The sequence below is a fragment of the Tenrec ecaudatus genome, chromosome 3 (genome assembly GCF_050624435.1).
Source record: "Tenrec ecaudatus isolate mTenEca1 chromosome 3, mTenEca1.hap1, whole genome shotgun sequence".
NCBI classification, from domain to species: Eukaryota; Metazoa; Chordata; class Mammalia; order Afrosoricida; family Tenrecidae; genus Tenrec; species Tenrec ecaudatus.
The window spans coordinates 182,558,768-182,578,864 of record NC_134532.1 but is presented as its reverse complement, the minus strand read 5'-3'; the positions used below and the strand labels follow the sequence as shown (position 1 = coordinate 182,578,864).

The 20,097-nt window shown below is 46.6% G+C and overlaps 1 protein-coding gene across 2 annotated transcripts; it reads left to right on the top strand.

The window, feature by feature from the left end:
• Positions 1 to 28: 28 nt before the first annotated feature.
• On the top strand, positions 29 to 19,639 carry LIAS (lipoic acid synthetase). Of its 2 annotated transcripts, XM_075544422.1 has the most exons (11): positions 35 to 191; positions 2,426 to 2,598; positions 3,893 to 3,986; positions 4,630 to 4,710; positions 5,496 to 5,652; positions 5,736 to 5,793; positions 6,139 to 6,267; positions 7,855 to 8,000; positions 9,449 to 9,519; positions 10,433 to 10,544; positions 19,351 to 19,639. In XM_075544422.1, the coding sequence occupies exons 1-11, from the start codon at positions 147 to 149 to the stop codon at positions 19,401 to 19,403; spliced, it is 1,119 nt and encodes a 372-aa protein (XP_075400537.1). In that variant the 5' UTR covers positions 35 to 146; the 3' UTR covers positions 19,404 to 19,639. The 2 variants fall into 2 exon arrangements, with proteins under 2 accessions (XP_075400538.1, XP_075400537.1); XM_075544423.1 differs by lacking the exons at positions 3,893 to 3,986; positions 5,496 to 5,652; positions 5,736 to 5,793; ... (3 more) ...; positions 10,433 to 10,544; positions 19,351 to 19,639 and having other exon boundaries at positions 29 to 191; positions 4,630 to 4,714.
• Positions 19,640 to 20,097: the final 458 nt, after the last annotated feature.

Genomic DNA, 20,097 nt, shown 5'->3' with positions numbered 1-20,097 from the left:
AGCAGCTGATTGCAGATTAATTCAACTTTCAGCAGCACCAGGTATCTGGAAGAGTCTCACAAATCGAGCGACAGTGGGTCGATCTGTCTTCTCCAGGCCCTCTGTTTATCCCTTGGCCTCCGGACCTCGCTAAACCTTACGAGGGGATGTCTCTACGCTGCGGGGGAGCCGCTCGCACCCTGGGAGCCCCGGTAAGCCGCAGGGCCAGAGCAGGGTGGGCTGTGGGGAGTCTGTCCTTTTATCCCCTCGAAATGCCCGATGATAAATTGTCAACATGTTTCATGTGCCGTATTCAGTCCTCCTCAAATTCCATAAACTAGAGGCTCTGCTCTGGGTTTCTTTTCAACGTTGAGGACTTGTGTTCTTTTTTTTTTCCTGTAATGATTTTATTGTAATTTAAAAACATTTTATTGGGGGAAGGACTTGTGTTCTACTGATCGCAGTGCTTTGTTTTTGTATTTATCGAGGCACAAACTGAACACTCCAAAGAAGTGCTTTTTGTTGGGCTCAACGGGAATCCCTGGGTGGCGCAAATAGTTAAGTAGTGTAGACTGAACCTCGGAATACAGCCCGCTAACGTACCGGTACTTCCTAAATGGCACATTGCGGACAGCCTTAGGGGCTCTCTAGGCTTCTGTAGCAAGAGGCATGGACCAATCGGACCGCACCCTGACAGGCACTCTTGTTTGTCTGCAATGGTTCATTCCATTGAACTTTGCAAGGTCTTAGATTATTTGTACACATGCTTGTTCAAGTCTAGAGGCCAAATACCTGGAGTCTTATGTTCCTTCAATTCAGTGGCTCTGATGTTCAAGCACAGAAACATCATTTCAGGTTCTACTTGGGACATAAGTTAACCACAGCAAAAGGTTTCCAGGTCTTCCCCAAATTTAGCAATAAGCAGTAACCGGGAACTCCCATTCTTTTTAAGGCTTTGGTTTGTTCCCCTTTGCATTATCTTTAACCAAAACCCAATCCACAGCCATCGAGTGGATTCCATCTCAGCAACCCTAGAGGACAGACTAGGACCGCCCCTCTGGGTTTTCCAAGGCTGTTAAGTCTATCAGAGCAGGAAGCTGCCTCATCTCTCTGCCGGGGAGGGATGGTCTGACCTTGCAATTAGTAGCCAAACTTACTACCCTGCCAGGTTCCTTATGTTGTTAGATGCTGCAGAGCTGGGTACGACTGGCGGTGCCCCTATGTACAGTAGCATGGAATGTGCCCAGTCGTGTGCCACCTTCACATTTATTGTAATGTTTGACGCCAATATTGCAAACACTTTCTCAGTCCAGCATGTCATGGGTCTTCCTTGTTTTTGCTAACATTCTACTTAATTTTCTTTTCCAGTGACTGGTCTCTCCTGATAACGTACCCAAAGTACATGAGGTGTGGCCTTGCCAACCTTGCTTCCAAGGAGCATACTGGCTGTACTTCTTCCAAGAGATTGGTTTATTCTTTAAGCAGTCCACAATATTTTCAATATTTTTCACCAGCACCATAATTTAAATGTGTTGATTCTTTTGGATCTTCTTTAGTCAGTGTCCAACTTTCACATGGACATGAGGCCATTGAAGAGACCAGAGCTTGGGGCAGGAGCACCTTCATCCTCAGAGTGACATCTTGCTCTTCAATACTTTAGAGAAATCTCATGCAGCAGATTTGCCCGATGCAATATGTCATTCAATTTCTTGACTGCTTCCATGAGCGTTGATTGTGGATCCAAACAAGAGGAGACCCCTGACAATTTCTTTCTCTATGTATCTATCATCTATTAGTGCAGGTGTGAGGATTTGTGTCTTCTTTAAACTGACTCACAATCCATAGCGAAGGCTACATTCCTTGATCTTCATCAGCAAGGGCTTCAAGTCCTCCTCACTCTCAACAAGCAAGCTTGTGTCACCTGCGTGTCACACCTTGTTAGTGAGCCTCCCTCCAATCCTGATGCCGTGTTCCTCTTCAGGTGGCCCATCTTCTGGAATTATCTGCTCAGCAGACAGATTGAGTATAGTGAAAGGGCACAACCCTGACCCACCCCCTTCCTGCTTTTAACCACTCAGCATTCCCTTGTTCTATTTGCACAATTGTCTCTTGGTCCCTGGGTAGGAGCCTCATGAACACAGTGACATTCTAGAATTCCCATTTTTCTCAATGTTATCCGTAGTTTATTATGATCCAACAGTTGAACAAATGCCTTTGCATAGTGGATGAAACACAAGTAAACATCCCTCTGGTATTCTCTGCTCTGAGCCAGGGTCCAGCTGACATCTTTGAGCCTAAATCCATCTGGGCTTCTTATAGAGTTCCTGAATGGTCCGACATGATTTCTGGGCCAGTTCTCTGCTTTTACCCTCTGCTTTAGATAGCACTATGGGTTAAACAAAACCATCCTGAACACGCTAAATAGTATAATGAACTCTTTCTCTAGGTTTTGGGACGATATTTATGCAGCATTGGCCGAACAGTAAGTTCCCTGCCAGATGAGAAGAAAAAATTTTTACAGAATGGACCAGACCTTGAAGACTTTGTGTCCGGCGATCTTGCAGACAAGAGCACCTGGGATGGCTATAAAGGAAACTTAAAGCGCCAGAAAGGAGAAAGGTAGTCGAAAATTTGAGATAATTTTCATGTCTCATTTCCTCATTGCTCATATTCCCAGGTACAAGCAAGGGCTAGTGTATTTTTAAAATTGCAGACTTGTTCCACTTAGTTTAAGTCATTAGGACGAAGCGATGACAGATGAATCCGCAGCAGAACAGGTCAGTAACGGAAAGTGGGGGAATAATCTGTCTTTCTCCGTCCCCTCTGGCAGCTGTTCTTCCAGCTTCTAGGAGCCCACACCCGTCTACACCACCATCACCTATTTTCTTCCCAGCACCGAGTTTCCTCGCGCAGTGTTACCACCTTTTCACTTGGACCTTTACATACTTTTAGTTGTTACTCACTGATGATCTGGCTTGCTGCCTCTCCCCGTCAGCTTACAGGTGACTCTCTGGAGACCTTGCTTTAATTCAAAAGAATGCTGAGGGATGTGTGCATTGGCAAACTGGGGAGATATTTTCATCCAACAACTTCTAGATCCCAAATGAGCAGAAATCAAGGGGGAACCTGAGGATGCCTGGACTCGACTCTGAGCCGTAGCTTTTTTCCATTTGGTGGTTGGTGGCTCTGAATCCGTGTCAGTTAGTGGCATTGGGACTGCCCCTGCGGGCTCTCTGGACTACCTACCTTTCCCCCAGGGCGTCTCTGGGTGGGTTCTGCCTTGATTCGGACAGTCAACCTTTAGGTGAGCGCCCTTGACTCTTGGAGCCACCAGAGCTCCACCCGAAAATGTAGCCTGTGTGCTGTTTACTCTGAGAACCATTGTGCTTTGGGGGCGGTTTTATTCATCTGGGAATGAGCGGTTCAGTACATCTTCTTTTATTAGTCAGGCTTTTGACTGACTCAGGTGCCCTAGTGGAGTAGCGGTTACATGCCGGGCTGCTATCCACAGCGTCAGCAGTTTGAAGCCACCAGCCCACTCCACGGGAGAAAGAGGACGCTTTTGGGTCCTGTAAAGAGTCACGATCTTGGAAACCCTGAGACACAGTTCTACTCTGTCCTGTGGGGCCGCTGTGCGTCAGAATTGACTTCTGACTCGATGGCGGTGAGATCGGTTTGGTTTTGATTTGGGGTATCTGTGCAAAAAGGTAGACCAGGAGGATCGTACCCCGTTAGACTTTGTTATTAGTATTTCTTAAAGTGGTTTGAACAAGTCTAAATTTGCTTCTCTCTTTGAATCCACGTTTAAGGGGGAATTCGTAACTAGGATGGCGATAGAGCAGGGTAGCTGCTGAGCTATGTGATTATGCAGCTGTGAATTTGCTAACGGGTGGTCATGCTTGGTTTCCCTTAGGTTAAGATTGCCGCCATGGCTCAAGACAGAGATTCCCATAGGAAAAAATTACAACAAGCTGAAAAATTCGTTGCGGAACTTAAATCTTCATACCGTAAGTGTGCTCAAGCGTTCCCCTCCTTTACCAAAGCCAGAGTGCTCCTAAGCACGGGTGACTTAAAGATTAACATTCAGTATGTGAGTAACAAGGCAGGGAAGGTGAATAAAAAGATTTCGTGTTATGTCATTATCGGTAATAGACATAAATTTAAAATCATTTTCCTTGCTAAAGAGAAAAGGTTGTTGTATTTCTGAACTTCTCATTTAATGGTACCCCTATAAAAATATGTCATTTTTTTCTGTAACTTGGGAAAAAGGAGTGTTTTCGTTCTTGTTACTGTTCTTATTCTTAATTTGCTTTATTTTGCAAAAAAAAAGTGCATGCTCATCGAAAAGAGTGTAAATTGAATGTGAGACTGTCACATATATGCTCTCAAATAATCACACCGTTTTTATGGTTCAGATTTCCAGGCTTTTCCAATTGTGCATTTAGCATATATACATTCATATACTATTTAAATTTAAAATGGAATCCTCTGGATCTACATAGGATTTTGCAATTTAACAGCATTTTATTGAATAGTGAATTTTTTTCATAAATATGTCCAAAGAATAAGCGGTTAAATGCCTACTCACTAGTGGCTCAACTGGTGAATATTTGCAACCTCACAGTATTCTTCTGGCCTCTTTGTTCACAGGTGTGTGAGGAGGCCCGCTGCCCCAATATTGGGGAGTGTTGGGGAGGCGGAGAATACGCTACAGCCACAGCCACTATCATGGTAAGGCCAGCCCCAAACATGGGAGCCTTAATCTCCAGGACTACTTTGTCTCCCAGGTGGCTTCACTGGGGAATTCTAAATGTCCATGATGTATCACTGATCAGATTTTCCATAACATAGGCATTGTGAGAGATTTAAAAAAAGAAGGGGAAAAAATCTGATAGATTACTCCAGCCTGTTACGATCTCCTCCCCTCCCCTTCCCCACCCTGCCACCCCTTCCCCATTGTTGATGCTTCCTCTCTGGTAGCTAACCGTGGGCTACTTTGAGACAGGCCTCTGACTGAGATGTGGAAGTGCTATTCCTCTTTGGTTTCATCACAACAGAAAGAGCCATGCCTTCCATTTACTCTCTAGAGACTCGAATACTGTCTATTTGATGTGATTTCTTTTAAGGTCTCCTTTACTAATCACTGAGCAGATAACAAAGAATGCGCATAAGCTGTAAGTTTAAAGAACAACAGTATGACAATCACCCAGATACTCCCTCCTTTCTGCGAGCAGAACACCAGTAGCTTCTCGTCCTCCCCGCCCCTCCCCTTCCTGATCCCATCACTTCCTGATTCCCTCAATACTAGTCTTACTTCTGAGTTTATTGTTTCTGCATCCTCCCCCCACAGACTATCATGTATATTTGTATCTCTTAACCAAATGGTTTACTTTTGAATGTTTCAAACTTCTTGTCAACAGCATCAAACTACGCCACTCTCTGTGACTTGATTCTCTCCGCTCTAAGTTCTTAAGGACCATCTGTCCATGTGCCTCAAGTCGCCCTCTCTCCTCTAGCTGATGGGCGACACGTGTACAAGAGGCTGCAGATTCTGTTCCGTTAAAACCGCCAGAAAGCCCCCTCCACTGGATGCCAGCGAACCCTACAACACTGCGAAGGCAGTCGCAGAGTGGGGGCTGGATTACGTCGTCCTGACGTCCGTGGACCGAGATGGTGAGCGCGGGGTGGCCTCTTTCAGAGACGGGCCCATGCGGAACTGTGCCATCACCTTGAGCGGTGGGTTCTCTCCTTTCTAGACATGCCTGACGGGGGAGCTGAGCACTTTGCCAAGACCGTGTCGTACTTAAAGGAAAGGTACCCAGTTTGCATTTGCATCTTTTCCCCCACGTAAATTCAGCTCATTTAAGCTTTCTACCTGAGAGCAAAGGTTATCAGTGTTTAGGGGGTTCTAAATCTTCTGCATTCTGCTGGAGGTTATGTAATTGTTTCTCAAAAAAAAAAAAAAGAGTATTTGCTTGTAGGTACATATTTGCAGACTTCAGTCAGGAACTTAGCTACAGACCTCCGTGTCTTGAGTATTCATTAAACCTTGGATGCTTTCTCAGACTGACCATGAGTGCTGAGTGTTCCTGATTTCAGCAGCACTTACGTCCATCCCTTTCCTTGGTTTGATACGTTTCTTTCTCTCTCTCTCTCTAGAAATCCAAAAATTCTTGTGGAGTGCCTTACCCCTGATTTCCGGGGAGATCTGAAGGCGGTAGAGAAGGTGTCTCTGTCCGGCTTAGATGTGTACGCACACAACGTAGAGACAGTCCCAGAACTGCAGAGGTGACTGTGGGGAAAGTGGACCTGCTGGGTCTTCTCGGGTTTTTCAGGGGAGGACTTGGCAATGAACAACTCCTTTTCTTTCTTACGCAGAAGCACTGCATGCTTATTACAGAAAAGTCAGGAAGTGTAGCCAGCAAAAGGAACTTGAACCTAAACATAGTATCCCAGGAAAATCTTTGTTAGCACCTTAGTACGCATTTAATAAATATATATGTGTGTGCTTTGGTACATACATGCACACAGTGCACATCATTTTTTAAAACATGCTGATTAGTTCCTTCCAAGTGTACTTTTCATAGATGAAAGAGAATAGGAAACCAGACTATTCGCAAAACTAGTAAGTTGAGTTTTGTTGTTGTTGTTTTTAGATTAGTAGAAAATAGCTGGATTGACCAAAAAAGAAAGCTGCAAATCACCACAATAAGAAATGAAAATGGAGACAATGTGAGTGACCCGACAGTGATAAAAAGGGTCATAACAATCCTCCGAACAAAAGCACACCCACAAATATGATGACTGAGATGATAGGATAAACTCCTGGCAACACATGATCTACTTAAACTGACTCAAGAAGAACTAGCAATCTCATTAGACCCTTAACAAATGCAGAGTTTGCATCAGTAGTCCTAGTCTCAAACCTCACATGGCTTCATTGGGGAATTCTATCGACGTCTACATTTCAAAAGAAAAAAGTTCGATAAGAGCTATTGTTCAGATTGTAATTCTAAAGACAAGGCTTTGTGAAAGATGCAAAGTAGATATTGATTCCTGAATCTACTTTCGGCTTTGGCAAGTGAAGAGTAATTTTACTTCTGTTTGTATTCAAGTTGCAGAATAGAGAATGATTCTAACCTTCAGACAAGATTCATCGTGTTTCTTGTTCATCTTTCATTTTAGTAAACTACTCAACGGTGGTTTTGGTTAGCATATACCCATTCTTTCCTAGGACTTGGAAAAGAGTTAAAATAGCCAATAGCCAGCATTTCCACGGATCATCAGCATCCACACAGCCTACATTCCCTGAGCAATCCTTGGGGAGTCTCCTTTCTCTGCTGTCTGTTTTACAGTGATTGGTTAAATTCATAAATGTGTGTCTTCTCCTGCCAATTAAGCTCTGATTTGGGAAAAAAAGAAAGAAAGGCGTCCTGAGTCATTTAGACGATACCTTAGGATTTCAATGCGAGCTGGTTTAACTTGGGTCACTTTCTGGCCCTTGAAGCTCTGGCACAAGGCCTGCAGTCACACCTGATGCCCCCGGGGTGCCTGGGAGACCCGTGCCCTTGGGAACTGGGGAAGCAGGCTTTCTTCGGCGGAGGCGCAGGCTGGGCCGCCAGCAGAGGGCAGCTAGATCTACTAGATCTCGAGAGAATCCTGAAAGTTTCAGCGCTCCTTTGTCCCCGACACGCAGGCGCCTCCGCCCCGTGCGCTGTCTCCACGATGCCCGTGTGCCAGCTGGGGGAGGCGCCGTCGGTTTTCCGCCCTGAAGCCGCACCTGTGGGCTGCGGCCTGCGGTCCCCAAGGGCCTTCCCTGGGCCTGCAGCGCTGCGCCCAGTGCAATGTGGGGTGTTTTCTGCGGGTCTCTCCAAGGAAAGTTCGCGATCCCCGGGCCAATTTCGAGCAGTCCCTGCGGGTCCTGACACACGCCAAGGAGGTTCGGCCGGACGTCATTTCTAAAACATCCATCATGTTGGGTCTTGGGGAGACGGACGAGCAAGTCCACGCAACGATGAAAGGTAAAGAAAACCCCCGGGAAGTGCCCGCTTGCAGGGAGGAGCGCAAGCAGGAACCCCGCTTGGAAGAGCCCATCATCCCATCGGGCTGCTGTCGGTGGGCTGGGACGCCTGCTGGTTTCCAGGGAGATGCCCTGTCCGGGTTCCGCTGCTGGACCCCCACTTCAGCGAGGGCGGGAGACCCCCCAGGCCTGGAGGGGGGACGCCGGCTGCCCCTGTTACATAGGTGGCATGTGGAGGGGACTCGCCTGCCGTTTTGCCCCTGAGGCCCATTTACAATTCCTAGGGATGCTTTCCCGCCGAGGGTGTTTAGATGTTGACATGTAAAACTATTGCTTGTACCAGAGGTCCTGGGCTTAGTTACTTATTGGTTCACAGAGTTCAAATGGCGGTGAAAGGTGGTTCGTTATAATAGTTTCTCTTTCCAAAGCTTCTGGTAAGTCAGAGGTCAAGTCACAATTCCGGAAGCCAGATGTGACCCGCGGGTGGCTTGACGCTGCTCGTTGAGCCCTCTGGCCTAGCAAGCGCCCTCCGCTGACCATTCTCTTCCTCTGTTCTAGCACGGCTTCCAGGGCGGTCAAGGAACTCGCCCCTGTGTCTAGTGTACCACGTGTGTGTCTTAATCGTTGCTCTGTGTTCGATCCGAACCTCAGGCCCTGGCACATAAAAACCCAAAACACCCACTGCCATGGAGTTGTTTCCGGCTCCTGGTGACCCTGGAGGACAGAGGAGAAGTGATGCTCTTAGGTTACGAGGCTCTAAGACTTGACCCAGTGGGTGATGGAGCTTTGTGCTTCTACCTGCTGACCCTGCTCTTTACCCACTGCACCGCTGGGACTCCTTCCCAACTGGGTACAAGACTGCAAATTACAACGTAGGCGCCGTTGTATTAGAAATGCCTAACACCATACTGGGAGAAAGCAAGTATTGACACTGCTTGTTTTAGCGGCTCAGGCATCCGATGCTTCCTTATTTCTTACAAATACTCTTCTATATTGGCCAAATTTCCCATAGAGAGCTTCTGTTATTTTTCCCATCAAAGAAACCCATCTTGAAAAATCCAATACAAAACCCAGCTTCCGGGACAAAATCCATTTGAAAGGACTTCCAAAAGCAAACTCTGCCATGGAGTCCATTCCAGCGCATGGTGACCTTATGGGACAGGGTAGACTGTCTCTGAGTTTCTGAGGCTGTCACTCTCGATAGAGTACAAAGCCTCGTCTTTCTCCTGACGAGCTGCCGCTGGTTTCGAATTGCTGACCTTGCTGTCATCAACCCAGCGTGTGAACCACTTCCCCAGGGTTCCCAGGCACATAAATATGCTTGAATTACTAAGTATGGCTTTACTCCCCAACATCAGCGTCACAGGCCATCCTGAACTATCCCATGAGATCTACAATGTCAGTATGGTCACAACAACTGGAAGTCACCTGTGTTTTATCTGTCGACAGCTCTTCGTGAGGCAGATGTGGACTGTTTGACTTTAGGACAATATATGCAGCCGACAAAGCGCCACCTGAAGGTACACCTGTCTGGTATTACTGAAAGTTTCTTATTGTCCATCGGTGAGATTAAGAAGCCCCTGCTTCTTTAGCTAATGTTCCATGTCTGTTTCTAAGCCCCACCTTCCACTTTATTTGCAGAAAGCAGTCCAGCTGTCACTTGTTTGCTGACCCCCAAATTGTCCGACAGCTCAAGTGAGCCCGCGGGGGGCAAAATTAAGGGTTGGAAATTGCATTCATTCATGCTCGGTGATCTTGCATTCTATGAGCGTCAGAGGTGAAGTGAGGAACAAGCCAGTCTCTGTTTCTGTAGTGGATGCTCGCTCACTCACTCACTCACTCATTCGTTTATTCGAGGAACTTGTTGAGTACTGACCATTTGCCAGGCAGTCCTAAGAAGAAGAAACATGATGAGTAAGACATAGCCTTGTCTTGAAGAATATGAAAGATGTTCCTAATTCTTGATTGTATCTACTGGTCCATGAGACACTAATCCAGATATTACAGACATATGGTCTCATCTTTCTCTGTCTTTGAGATAGCTGATATAGTACAAAACAAAAAGGTTCCCCCTCCTCTCTCACCCCAAATAAAACCCACTGCCATCCAGTCAGTGCCGACGCTTGGTGACCCTATAGGACAGGGTAGAACTGCCCCTGTGCGTGTCCGAGACTGCCCCACTGCGGAGTAGAAAGCCTCCTCTTTCTCCCACAGGGCAGCTGGTAGTCTCCAACTACTGACCTTGTGGGTCCCAGACGAGTGCGTAACCACTATACCGCCTAACTGCCCATGGTTATGTTCTGAGAAAAGGTGGAGGAGGGGTGCTGATAAATTAGGAAGTAAAGACCATTCTGCATCCATGGGCAGAAATTTTTAGTATAGTCAAAATTTCGGTGAATTCTAGATTCTGACCAAAGTCATTCTTTAAATTAGGTTGAAGAATACATTACTCCGGAAAAATTCAAATACTGGGAAAAAGTAGGGAATGACCTTGGCTTTCATTATACTGCAAGTGGCCCTCTGGTGCGTTCTTCATATAAAGCAGGTAAGTTCATCAGCAGGGACTGACTCAATGTAGACCCTAACTCTGTACATTAGGTCTGCCCCTAGGGTACGGTACAGTAGCTGTGGCTGGCTTCTGGTTTCAGAAATGAACGAGTTTCTTTTCTTGGGCTTCCTTAAGAGGTTTGCGCCATGATGGGAAAATCTTTCTTAAATCAAATTTGTTCCTTAAATGAAGAGCCTCTCCCTTTATAGTTCAGCTACAAGGATGAAAACAGAAGCAATCCATTTATTCCCATGATAGCTCATTCAGAAATAACAAATATCAGTCAAGCATTTAATATGGTTTCCTGGAAAATGTACACTCATTTGGAAATGATAATAGCTACATCTCTAAACTTCCAATTTCAGATTAATGTCAGCCCTATGAAGCATCTGGGTGGAAGCCACGCTGCTTACACCATTCATTTCTTTGTGCTTCTCTCCCTCCGACCCCCAGATGTAAAAAGAAAATCTGTATTTTTCCCTGTAGATATTTTTAGTCTTACTAGCTACAGTGCAGTTTTCACCCTTTGGAATCTTAGCTATTATTTTTATTATGAGCCAATATAATATTATAATAGAAATGTAGGTGTTATAGGAACTTGAGCTAATGTATGAAAACAATAGCATATCCCCAGGATTAAAAAGTAACATGATGAGAGAAAAAAGGAAGTAACATTATACATTAAAGAAGAACAATAAACCAGGAGGCCTCACACTTCCTGTCCTTGGGACCTGCTGCACAGCCCTGGTGGTCAAAGCGCCTGGTGCTGGTACGACACAGCCCCAGGGACCAATGGACAGAACGGAGCATCCAGAAGTAAGTGGACAGCTGACCTTCCACTAAGGGTCAAAGCCCATGAAGCAGAGGAGAGGTAGTCCCTCTAATAAACGGGCTGGCAAGACTGGATATCTGTTTGTAGAAGAAGAAACTAGGGCCCGTGCCACACACCAGACAAGACAAACTCAAAATGAATCAAAGACCTAGATCTTAACCCAAAAACTATAAAATGCATGCAAGAAGAAATAGAGGCAGCTCTGGAACCTAATTATGGAATGAACAGAATATCAAAAATGCACAAACAACAAAGGATAATTTAGAAATTGGAACCTCCAAAAAACCAAAACCAAAAGATCTCACCAAAAGAGTAAAAGCTAGACTTGGCAAAGTAAAAAAATTGGTAACAGCTATCTGAAAATAATCTAATCTCAAATTTATTTTAAAACTTTACTGCATCAACAACAGAAAGACAATTTTAAAATGGGCAAAGGGACATGAAGACATTCAGACACTTGTGGAGGTTTGATCGTTAGCCCTTGTGGTTGGTGGGGGCCATCTAGTCAACTGTGACCCATAGTGACCCTACTACGTACAACAGAATGTAACGCTGCCTCGTCTGCGCCACGCTCACAGTTGATCCTGTGCTGAGCCCATTGGTACAGCCACTGTGTCAGTCCATCTTGTTGAGGGCCTGCCTCTCCTTTCCTGTCCCTCCACTCTACCAAGTCCTTCCTCAGGGACTGGTCTCTCCTGGCATGTCCAGAATGTTAAATCTGAGTCTCCCCGTCGTTGCCTGCAAGGAGCACTCTGGCCTTACTTCATCCAAGACAGACCGGTTTGCCCTTTTAGCGGCCATGGTACTCTCAGTGTTCGTCTCTAGCACCACGGTTCAAATGCATCCGTTCTTTGGTCTGCCTTACTCAGTGTCCAACGTTCACGTGCATGTGAGGCGATGGAGAGGCCCTGGCAGGACCTTCGTCTCCAAGTTACAGCCTTGCTTCTCAATACGCTCAAAGGGCCCGGGCAGCAAAGTTGCCTGCTGCAACCTGTCTCCTGTTGTCTTTGCTGCAGCTTCCAGGGGCATTGATTGTGGATCCAAGCAGGACAAAGTCCTTGACAACGTCAACCTTTTCTCCCTTTAATATGAAGTGACCTCTCGGTCCAGATGTGAGGATTTTGGTCTTCCTCACATTGAGTTACAATCCATCCTGAAGGCCACAATCCTTGCTCTTCATCAGCGAGGCTTCTGTTCCTCCTCGCTCTTAGCCAACCAAGTTGTGTCTGCTGCACACTGCAGGTCATTCATAGGCTTACTCCAGTCCTCATGCCACACTCTTCTCCACATAAGCCAGCCTGTCTGACGATTGCTCAGCATGCAGATCACATGATGATGGTGAGAGGCGAGAACCCTGACGCACCCCTCTCCTGATTTCAGACCATGGAGTGTCCCTCGTTCCATCGCAGCTGCCTTGCACTAGTTTCACGTGAGCACAATGAAGTGCTCTGGACTTCTCGTTCTTCTCCAGGGTCTTGCCTTTGCTCAGTCAGTGAAACACAAGGAAACATCGTTCTGGTTGTCTCTGCTTTGAGCCAGGATCCATCTGACATCAGCAATGACATCCCCTGTTCCACATCCTCTTCTGAATCCTGCCTGAACTTCTGTCAGTGTACTGCTGCAGCCGTCTAGGATGATCTTGAGCACAGTCTTACTTACGTGGGATATCAATGACAGTGTTCTATAGTTTGAGCATCCTGTTGGGTCACCTTTCTTTGGAATGGGCACAAATATGGATCTCTCCTAGTCAGTTGGCCAAGTAGTTGTCTTCCAAATTTCCATTGTTGTTGGATGTTATCAATCCCATCTCAACTCACAGTGAGCTATGCACAACGGAATTATAGACGGCCCTGCTTCAGCCACACTATCAGTCTCCTTCACGCCCTTCCCCATTGCTGCCCTCTGCTTTACCAAGCTTGGTGTCCTTCTGGTGTCCACAGGATGTGAGTAAAGTCCTGCCATCCTCCCTTCTAAGAAGCATTCTGGCTCTGCTTCTTCTGAGACAGTTTTATTCATCTCTCTGGCACCCTTTGCTATTCCGTGTTCTTCACCAGCACCACAATCCAATTTTTCCCTGCATCTGAGGAGACTGAAATCACCATGACTCGAGTCAGACACCCCGTACTCCTCAAAGGGACATCTTTGGTTTTCAGTACTTTAATGGAGTATTTTTTATAGAAGATTTGCCCAATGCAACATGTCATTTGATTTCTTTTGTTTTTCATGTTTAAACCTTTTATTAGGAGCTCTTACAAATATTATTACAATCCATATTTCCATTAGATCAAGCATAATTGTATAATTTCTGTCACTATTATTTTCTTTTTATTCTCGTCATTATTATTTTCAATACATTTTTTTCTTGAACTCTTTGATATCAGCTCCCTTCCCGCCTCCGCCCTACCATCCCCATGGATCCTTAATATATTATTTGTTGTTGTTGTTATTATTTCCAGATCTTACACCCTCCGATGTATCCATTCACTTACAATTCTATTGTCCATTCCCCTGAGTGGGGTTATACATTCATTCACTGCTGTCAGTTCCCCCTCCCCCATTGCCCACCTCTCTTCTCATGCCCTCAGGGGATTGTTACTCCCATTACTGTTTGAGGGGTTCATCTCTCCTGTATTTCATGCCTCAAAACATCTAGATTATACAAACGTGTACACGCAGGTCGAGCAAGATTGGTGAGGCAAAAATAAGACCTTAATAGTTGGGGGAGGAAATTTAAAGAACTAGAGGGTAGTTGTGTGTTTCATCAGTGCTATACGGCACCCTGGATTTTTGATAGTTGTTTTCTAGGCCATTGATTATGGATCCAAGCAAAATGTGTTCCTTGACAACTGAATTTTTTTTTTCTGTTGTGATGCTGCTTATTGATCCAGTTGTGAAGGTTTGTGTTTTCTTTATGCTGAGGTGTAATCCTTTCTGAAGGCTGTAGCTTTGATCTTCATCAGTAAGCGCTTCAAGTCCTCTCTCTTTCCTGATCCTGACGCCACATTCTTCTGTATGTCGCCCAGCTTCTTGGATTACTTGTTTGGCTTACAGACTACACAGATGTGGAGAGAGGATTCAGTCCTGATGCACACCTTTCCTGATTCTCGAACACGCAGCCTCCGCATGTTCTATTCAAGCAGCTGCCTCTGGGTTTGTGCACAGGTTCCTCGTGCGCACAGTGAAGGGATCTGGAATTCTCGTTCTTTGAGGTGTCTTCCATAGTTTGCCGTGGTCCGCGCAGTTAGATGCTTTTGCACAGTCCGTCAAGCGCAGGTAAACATCCTTGGCATCCTCTGCATCTGACGACAGCGGTGGTTGCCCTCATCCCACGGCCTCTCCTAGGGCTGGGTTGAATTTCGGGCACTTTCTATTGATGTACATATAGCAGCAACCGTTTTTTAATTATCTTCAGCAAAATTTTACTTGGCACGTGGTATTATTAATTATACTGCTGAGCAGCTACCACATTCTGTTGAACCCGTTTTCTTTGGAATGGGCACAAATCTGGATTTCTCCCAGTTGGTTGGCGACGAAGCTGTCCCATGCATTCCTAGGCATGGACACGTGAGTGCTTCCAGCATTCCGTTCACCTGTTGACACATCTCAACTAGTGTTCTCACTTCCTGAAGCTTTGCTTTTCACCGTGAGCCAATAGAGGGAGGCAGGTCAAAACTACAAAAGATAACATCACACTGTGGTACTGATAGTGTTTTTGTTTTGTTGGTACTGACAGTATTGATCAAAAAGAAACCAAATACTGAGAAGGCTGTAGGATGATTGAAACATTATCACTGCTGTTGGGACTATAAAGTGGTAAAACCTCTATGGAAAATGGTACATTTCCTTTAAAAGCCAGAAATAGAAGTAACATTCAAAACCCAAACCAAACTCACTGCCAATGAGTTGATTCTAACTCACAGCGACCTTCTAGGACAGAGTCGTCCGGCCCCAATGGTGTCGCTGAGGCTGTAACTCTTTCCCTCAGTAGAAAGCCTCGTCTTTCTGCTGTGGAGCAGCTGGTGGTTTCAAACTGCTGACCTTGCAGTGAGCAGGCCAGCTCGTAACCCGTGACACCATCAGGGCTCCATCAGGCCCACTGCCAGTTACAGTCGCCCCATAGAACGAAGGGCTGTGGCTTGATGCTCATGGCAGCCTTAGTCCCGATAGCAAAACTAGGCAAACAGCACTCAGAATGAACAATTGTGGTATAAACATACAATGGAGTATCACAAACAATGAAAACAATGACTGTGGAAAACATGAATCTGTAGGATATTTTACTGAGTGAAGCAAGGCCAAGGGAAGACAATGCACAATCCAGGAGGAGTCAGCATAACGTGACTGACCAAGGCAAAGGAAGACGCTGAGGTATGCAGAATAAAGGACAGTATGACCGGTGCTGCAGGAGAAAGCCAAGGCTTTCTACTCCTGTGAAGAGTTACGGTCCCAGAAACCTCCGGGGACAGTTCTACCCCGTCCTATAGGGTCACTCTGAGTCAGAATAAAGTGCTTGCCAGTGATTTGGTTTTGTTTTATAGTAAATACTATAGCACAATCCAGCAACAATAGTAATGATAATTTGTGCTTGGATACTTAAGTAGACATGTATGCTAAATAGGCGTGGGGGATAGGTATAACCAAAAAACACTGCCGTCAAGTCGATGCCAACTCAGCCATCCTATAGGACAGGGAGGATGGACCCACCCTTTGGGCTCCTGAGGCTGTAAATCCTTACAGGAGCAGAACGTCCCATCTTTGTCCCAAGGAGCAGCTGGTGGGTTAACTACTGACCTGGCAGTTATCAGCCCAGCGCATAATCCACTATGCCACTGGTTGTGGACATGCTTCATATACCTTTCTGTAACTCCAAAGACAACAAGCACCACACTGCAGTGGAGTCAGTTCCGACTAGGACGGGGTAGATCTGCCCCTTGGGTTCCCAAGGCTGTAGCTGCTTAAGGGACTAGAAGCCTCATCTGTCTCCCCTGGTTCAGAACTGCTGTCTGGGTGGCAGCCCGGTGTGTAACCACTACACCACCAGGGACCTACACGTTTGTCTGTACCATGTATGTGTGTATGAAGCCCCGGCCTCAGCACGAAGCTGCTGCCTACAAGGTGAGTGGTTCAAACCTACCACTGCCGCTTGAGAAGAATGCAGCTGTCTGCTGTAAAGATTGACAGCAGAATGCTGCTCCGTCCTAAGGGGTCACTCTGAGTCAGAATGGACTCACTGGCAGAAAGTTTGAGCTTTAGAAGTTTCATGTATATTTGCACATATATATGTATAATAGAATGCATTGAGGCACAGTTATGAAAATTCCGTAGACATAACCAAGTGTCTCCCGGTACTGTGCTGCTGGCCTTGAAGCCGAAGGGCCCTTGACTCTGTGGCCATGTAGAGCAATGGGTATCGCCCACACCAGCCCCACGGCCTTGGAGTCAATTCCAGCTCCTATGGGACCGGACAGAACTGTGCCCCAGGGCCTCCTTGCAGACTGCTCCTACGTGGGGAGCAGATCGCCACACTGTCCTCCGTGGAGAGAGGCTGCCGGGGTCACACTCTTTGGTTAGCAGCCGGATGCTTAAAATACTCCACCGGGCGGCTTGTTGAGGGGCATGGCATAATTCATAACGATGATCTCCTGCCTCCTGGTCTGGCGAGTGGCATGGAGGGGCTCTCAGAGCTTGCACGCAGCCATCCAGACACAGGGAAACAGACTCGGGCAGCAACTAGTCCAAAGATGAACGGCCCCCAGGGGCACCGCGATGCCTGGGAGCAGCAGAACTACGCGGTAGCTACCACCATGAACTCCTGACCAGGCACATGAGAGAGGGTCCTGGTTAGACGAAGTAAAACTAGAACACAGTTCAAACGCATGAAGACCAGGCGTCCTGCCCTATGAGAACACGGAGGAATCCACGACCGCTAACCTGAGCTGCCCTTTTACCGTTTTCCCAGGGAAGTGAGGCCACTCCCGGAGGCTACCACCAACCAAGTAACGGACTGGCCTCCAAACCAGCCCTGGAGAAGGTCTCCAGGGCACAGTCAACTCAGTGCCACCAAAAGGCCTGCTCTGCCCAGCACGGAGGGAGGGAGGGAGCCGCAGGGAAGCCAGGCAAAATGGGAATGGGGCCCAGGATAGAAACGGGGAGGGAGCTGACAAATGTAGGGATGGCATCCAATGTCCTTGGTGCATTGGTGTCTGATTATTCAATGGCAAAGCAGTCTGCTGTGTAAGATTTCACCTAAAGCACAATTCAGTGCTTAGAAAGCATTATGGCCATCACAGGGTACAGGGAGTTATAACTCATGACTGAATGTATTCCATCAAGTGTTTGTTTTCCCTGTCAGGCTTAACTATTAGAATTTTTCTATTTAAAAAACATTGTTTAATAAATCATTTTATTGGGGGCTCTTTTAGAGCTCTTGCAACAATGGGATTTTTCAAAGCATAAGCAGCCAGCTGTTTTTTCCACATGCCTGAAATGTGCTTTATTGCTCTTAATGATCTTACAAATGACTGTTTGATATCCCGGAGCCTAAATTAGAAAGACATTTAAATAGGTATGTAATATACTCTTTTGCAAAAATAAATGCACTCAGAATAATAGTGCTTTCCTATGAAGAAGTTCAAGGTAACTTAATGAACTGCAGCTGACGCTGCTGACACTCTTAAGCATTTGCTTTCGCACTGCCTGCCCGCGTATGGGGACTTTGGACCCCTTCCTCAAGCAGAGCTGCTTCAGACTTACATTATTGCCAAGGAGAAAGCCAAAGGCCGTTTCCAAGCTGGCTCAAGTAGAGTAATACCATTTGGAAAGAATTTTTACTGATTCCAAGAAAGATTTTTAACATTTATAAGGGCGTGACTTGCGGACGTTTCGATGTTTGTTGAAACTACTAGTAAACCATAGACATCTGGTAATTGGCGCGTTCAACGGGGTGGTGGGTTTGAGTGTGGAAATGCTGGCTCTCCTCTCCGTTGTTAGGCTGGACTGTGAAGGGGGGTGTTAGTCGGCCATTGGATGCGGGTATGGGCATGGCCACTCTGCTCTCCTCCTGTGTGCATGCGAGATGACAAAGAGATGTTAATCAGACTCATGAAACCAGGGGTCCTGTGCTGAGCTGGCCAATGAGCGCTAGGCTGCGCTGCACCAGTGATAAGACTAAATGGAACCCTAATGGCCTGAGAATAGTTAATGTGCCCCTCGAAGCAGCTCACTTATCACACAGGCACATCCTAGGAGAGGGGAGGGAGGGAGTCCGTGATCATGACAAGCTCTGGCTTCCCTGGAGGGAATAAGATTCTATCGGATGAGTCCGCTCAACTGCAACGAGGTCTGTTTTATAAACATCAGGTCCAGGCTAAGAATGGAGCAGAATGGCTCTCTGAAATGAATTTTGCCAGCAGCAATGCTGTGTTGGTGATGAGGAATCAGATTGTGCAGGGGAAGTGGACGAAGTTTCCAGGAGCAGGCCAGTGGACACAATAGGGTCACCGAGAGAATAATCTGTTTTAAAAGAAAACTGGCTAATCGTTACTGTTGAAAAAAGGGCCAAAGAGACCGGGGGTATGTGAGGCTACAAAAATAGATGTGCGAGGCTAGAAAAATAATTGCCACTGAAAATGAAGAAACGAACCTCCAATGCATAGCTGAGGTAAGACAAGTACATGTAGGCGGGGAAGCTGAAACCCACTGGGGAGCACCGCGGTCTGAATGTGACATTCTGATCTCAATCCAGCGGTTCTCAACCTGTAGGTCACGACCCCCTCACGGGGGTCGCCCAATTCATCACAGTAGCAAAATGGCAGTGATGAAGTAGCAACGAAAATAATTGTATGGTTGGGGGTCAGCACCACATGAAGAACTGTGTGAAAGGGTGGCGACATGAGGAAGGTGGAGAACCACTGATCTCAGTGGATCTGCTTTGCTTTCAGTTAATTGTGTGTGTCCCTTTTCCCTAACTAGGTGAATTTTTCCTGAAAAGTCTTGTGGCCAAAAGAAAAATGAAAGCCCTGTAAGGCTGAAACGGACCAAGCGGGCAAGGCTGCGGGAGCAGGACGCTGGGCTTGCTGCCCGTCACAGGAGCGCCAGGGGGCCCGGCTGCTGTGGATGAGCTAAATATATTTCATTACTGTGACTCCCTTGGCTTCCAGCATGTCGTCTTCTTCCCCGTAAACAATGCCTTGCTTTGCTTTAACTACAAAACACTTTTAAATGTTAATTTAACAGTTTAATTTTAAAACACAGAAAGAACTTCTGAGACTCAGTTTCCTTGTAACTGTTCAAAGTACACAGGATTTGAATGTGAACTGCCTCTTCCCACGGTGTGACTGTCTCAGACCGGCTCTTCACAATCATCTTCCACCGATGACTTGCTAGGGGGTTCTGTGAAACCTAGACCCCGAATGTTGTCCAAGGCAGGCTCGCGGACCACCGCTCGGCTCAGGGAATGCTGCCTCCATGGCCCACGGCCCAGTCCACTGGGTCCTCGCCTTCTTCCAACACTCTCCTGTCGACGGTGGCGAGCTGACAAGAAAGCCCCTCATTTCGTTTTGACCAGTAGTCAGATTCTCTCCAGTTAACCCACCGGCGCCCCGGGGCAGAAAGGTGAGGCCGCTGCTCCCCGAAGTTACAGCAGCGGGTCTCACCCTGCGCGTCGCGACCCCTTTGGGGGGGTCAAATGACCCTTTCACACTGGTTACCCGATTCATC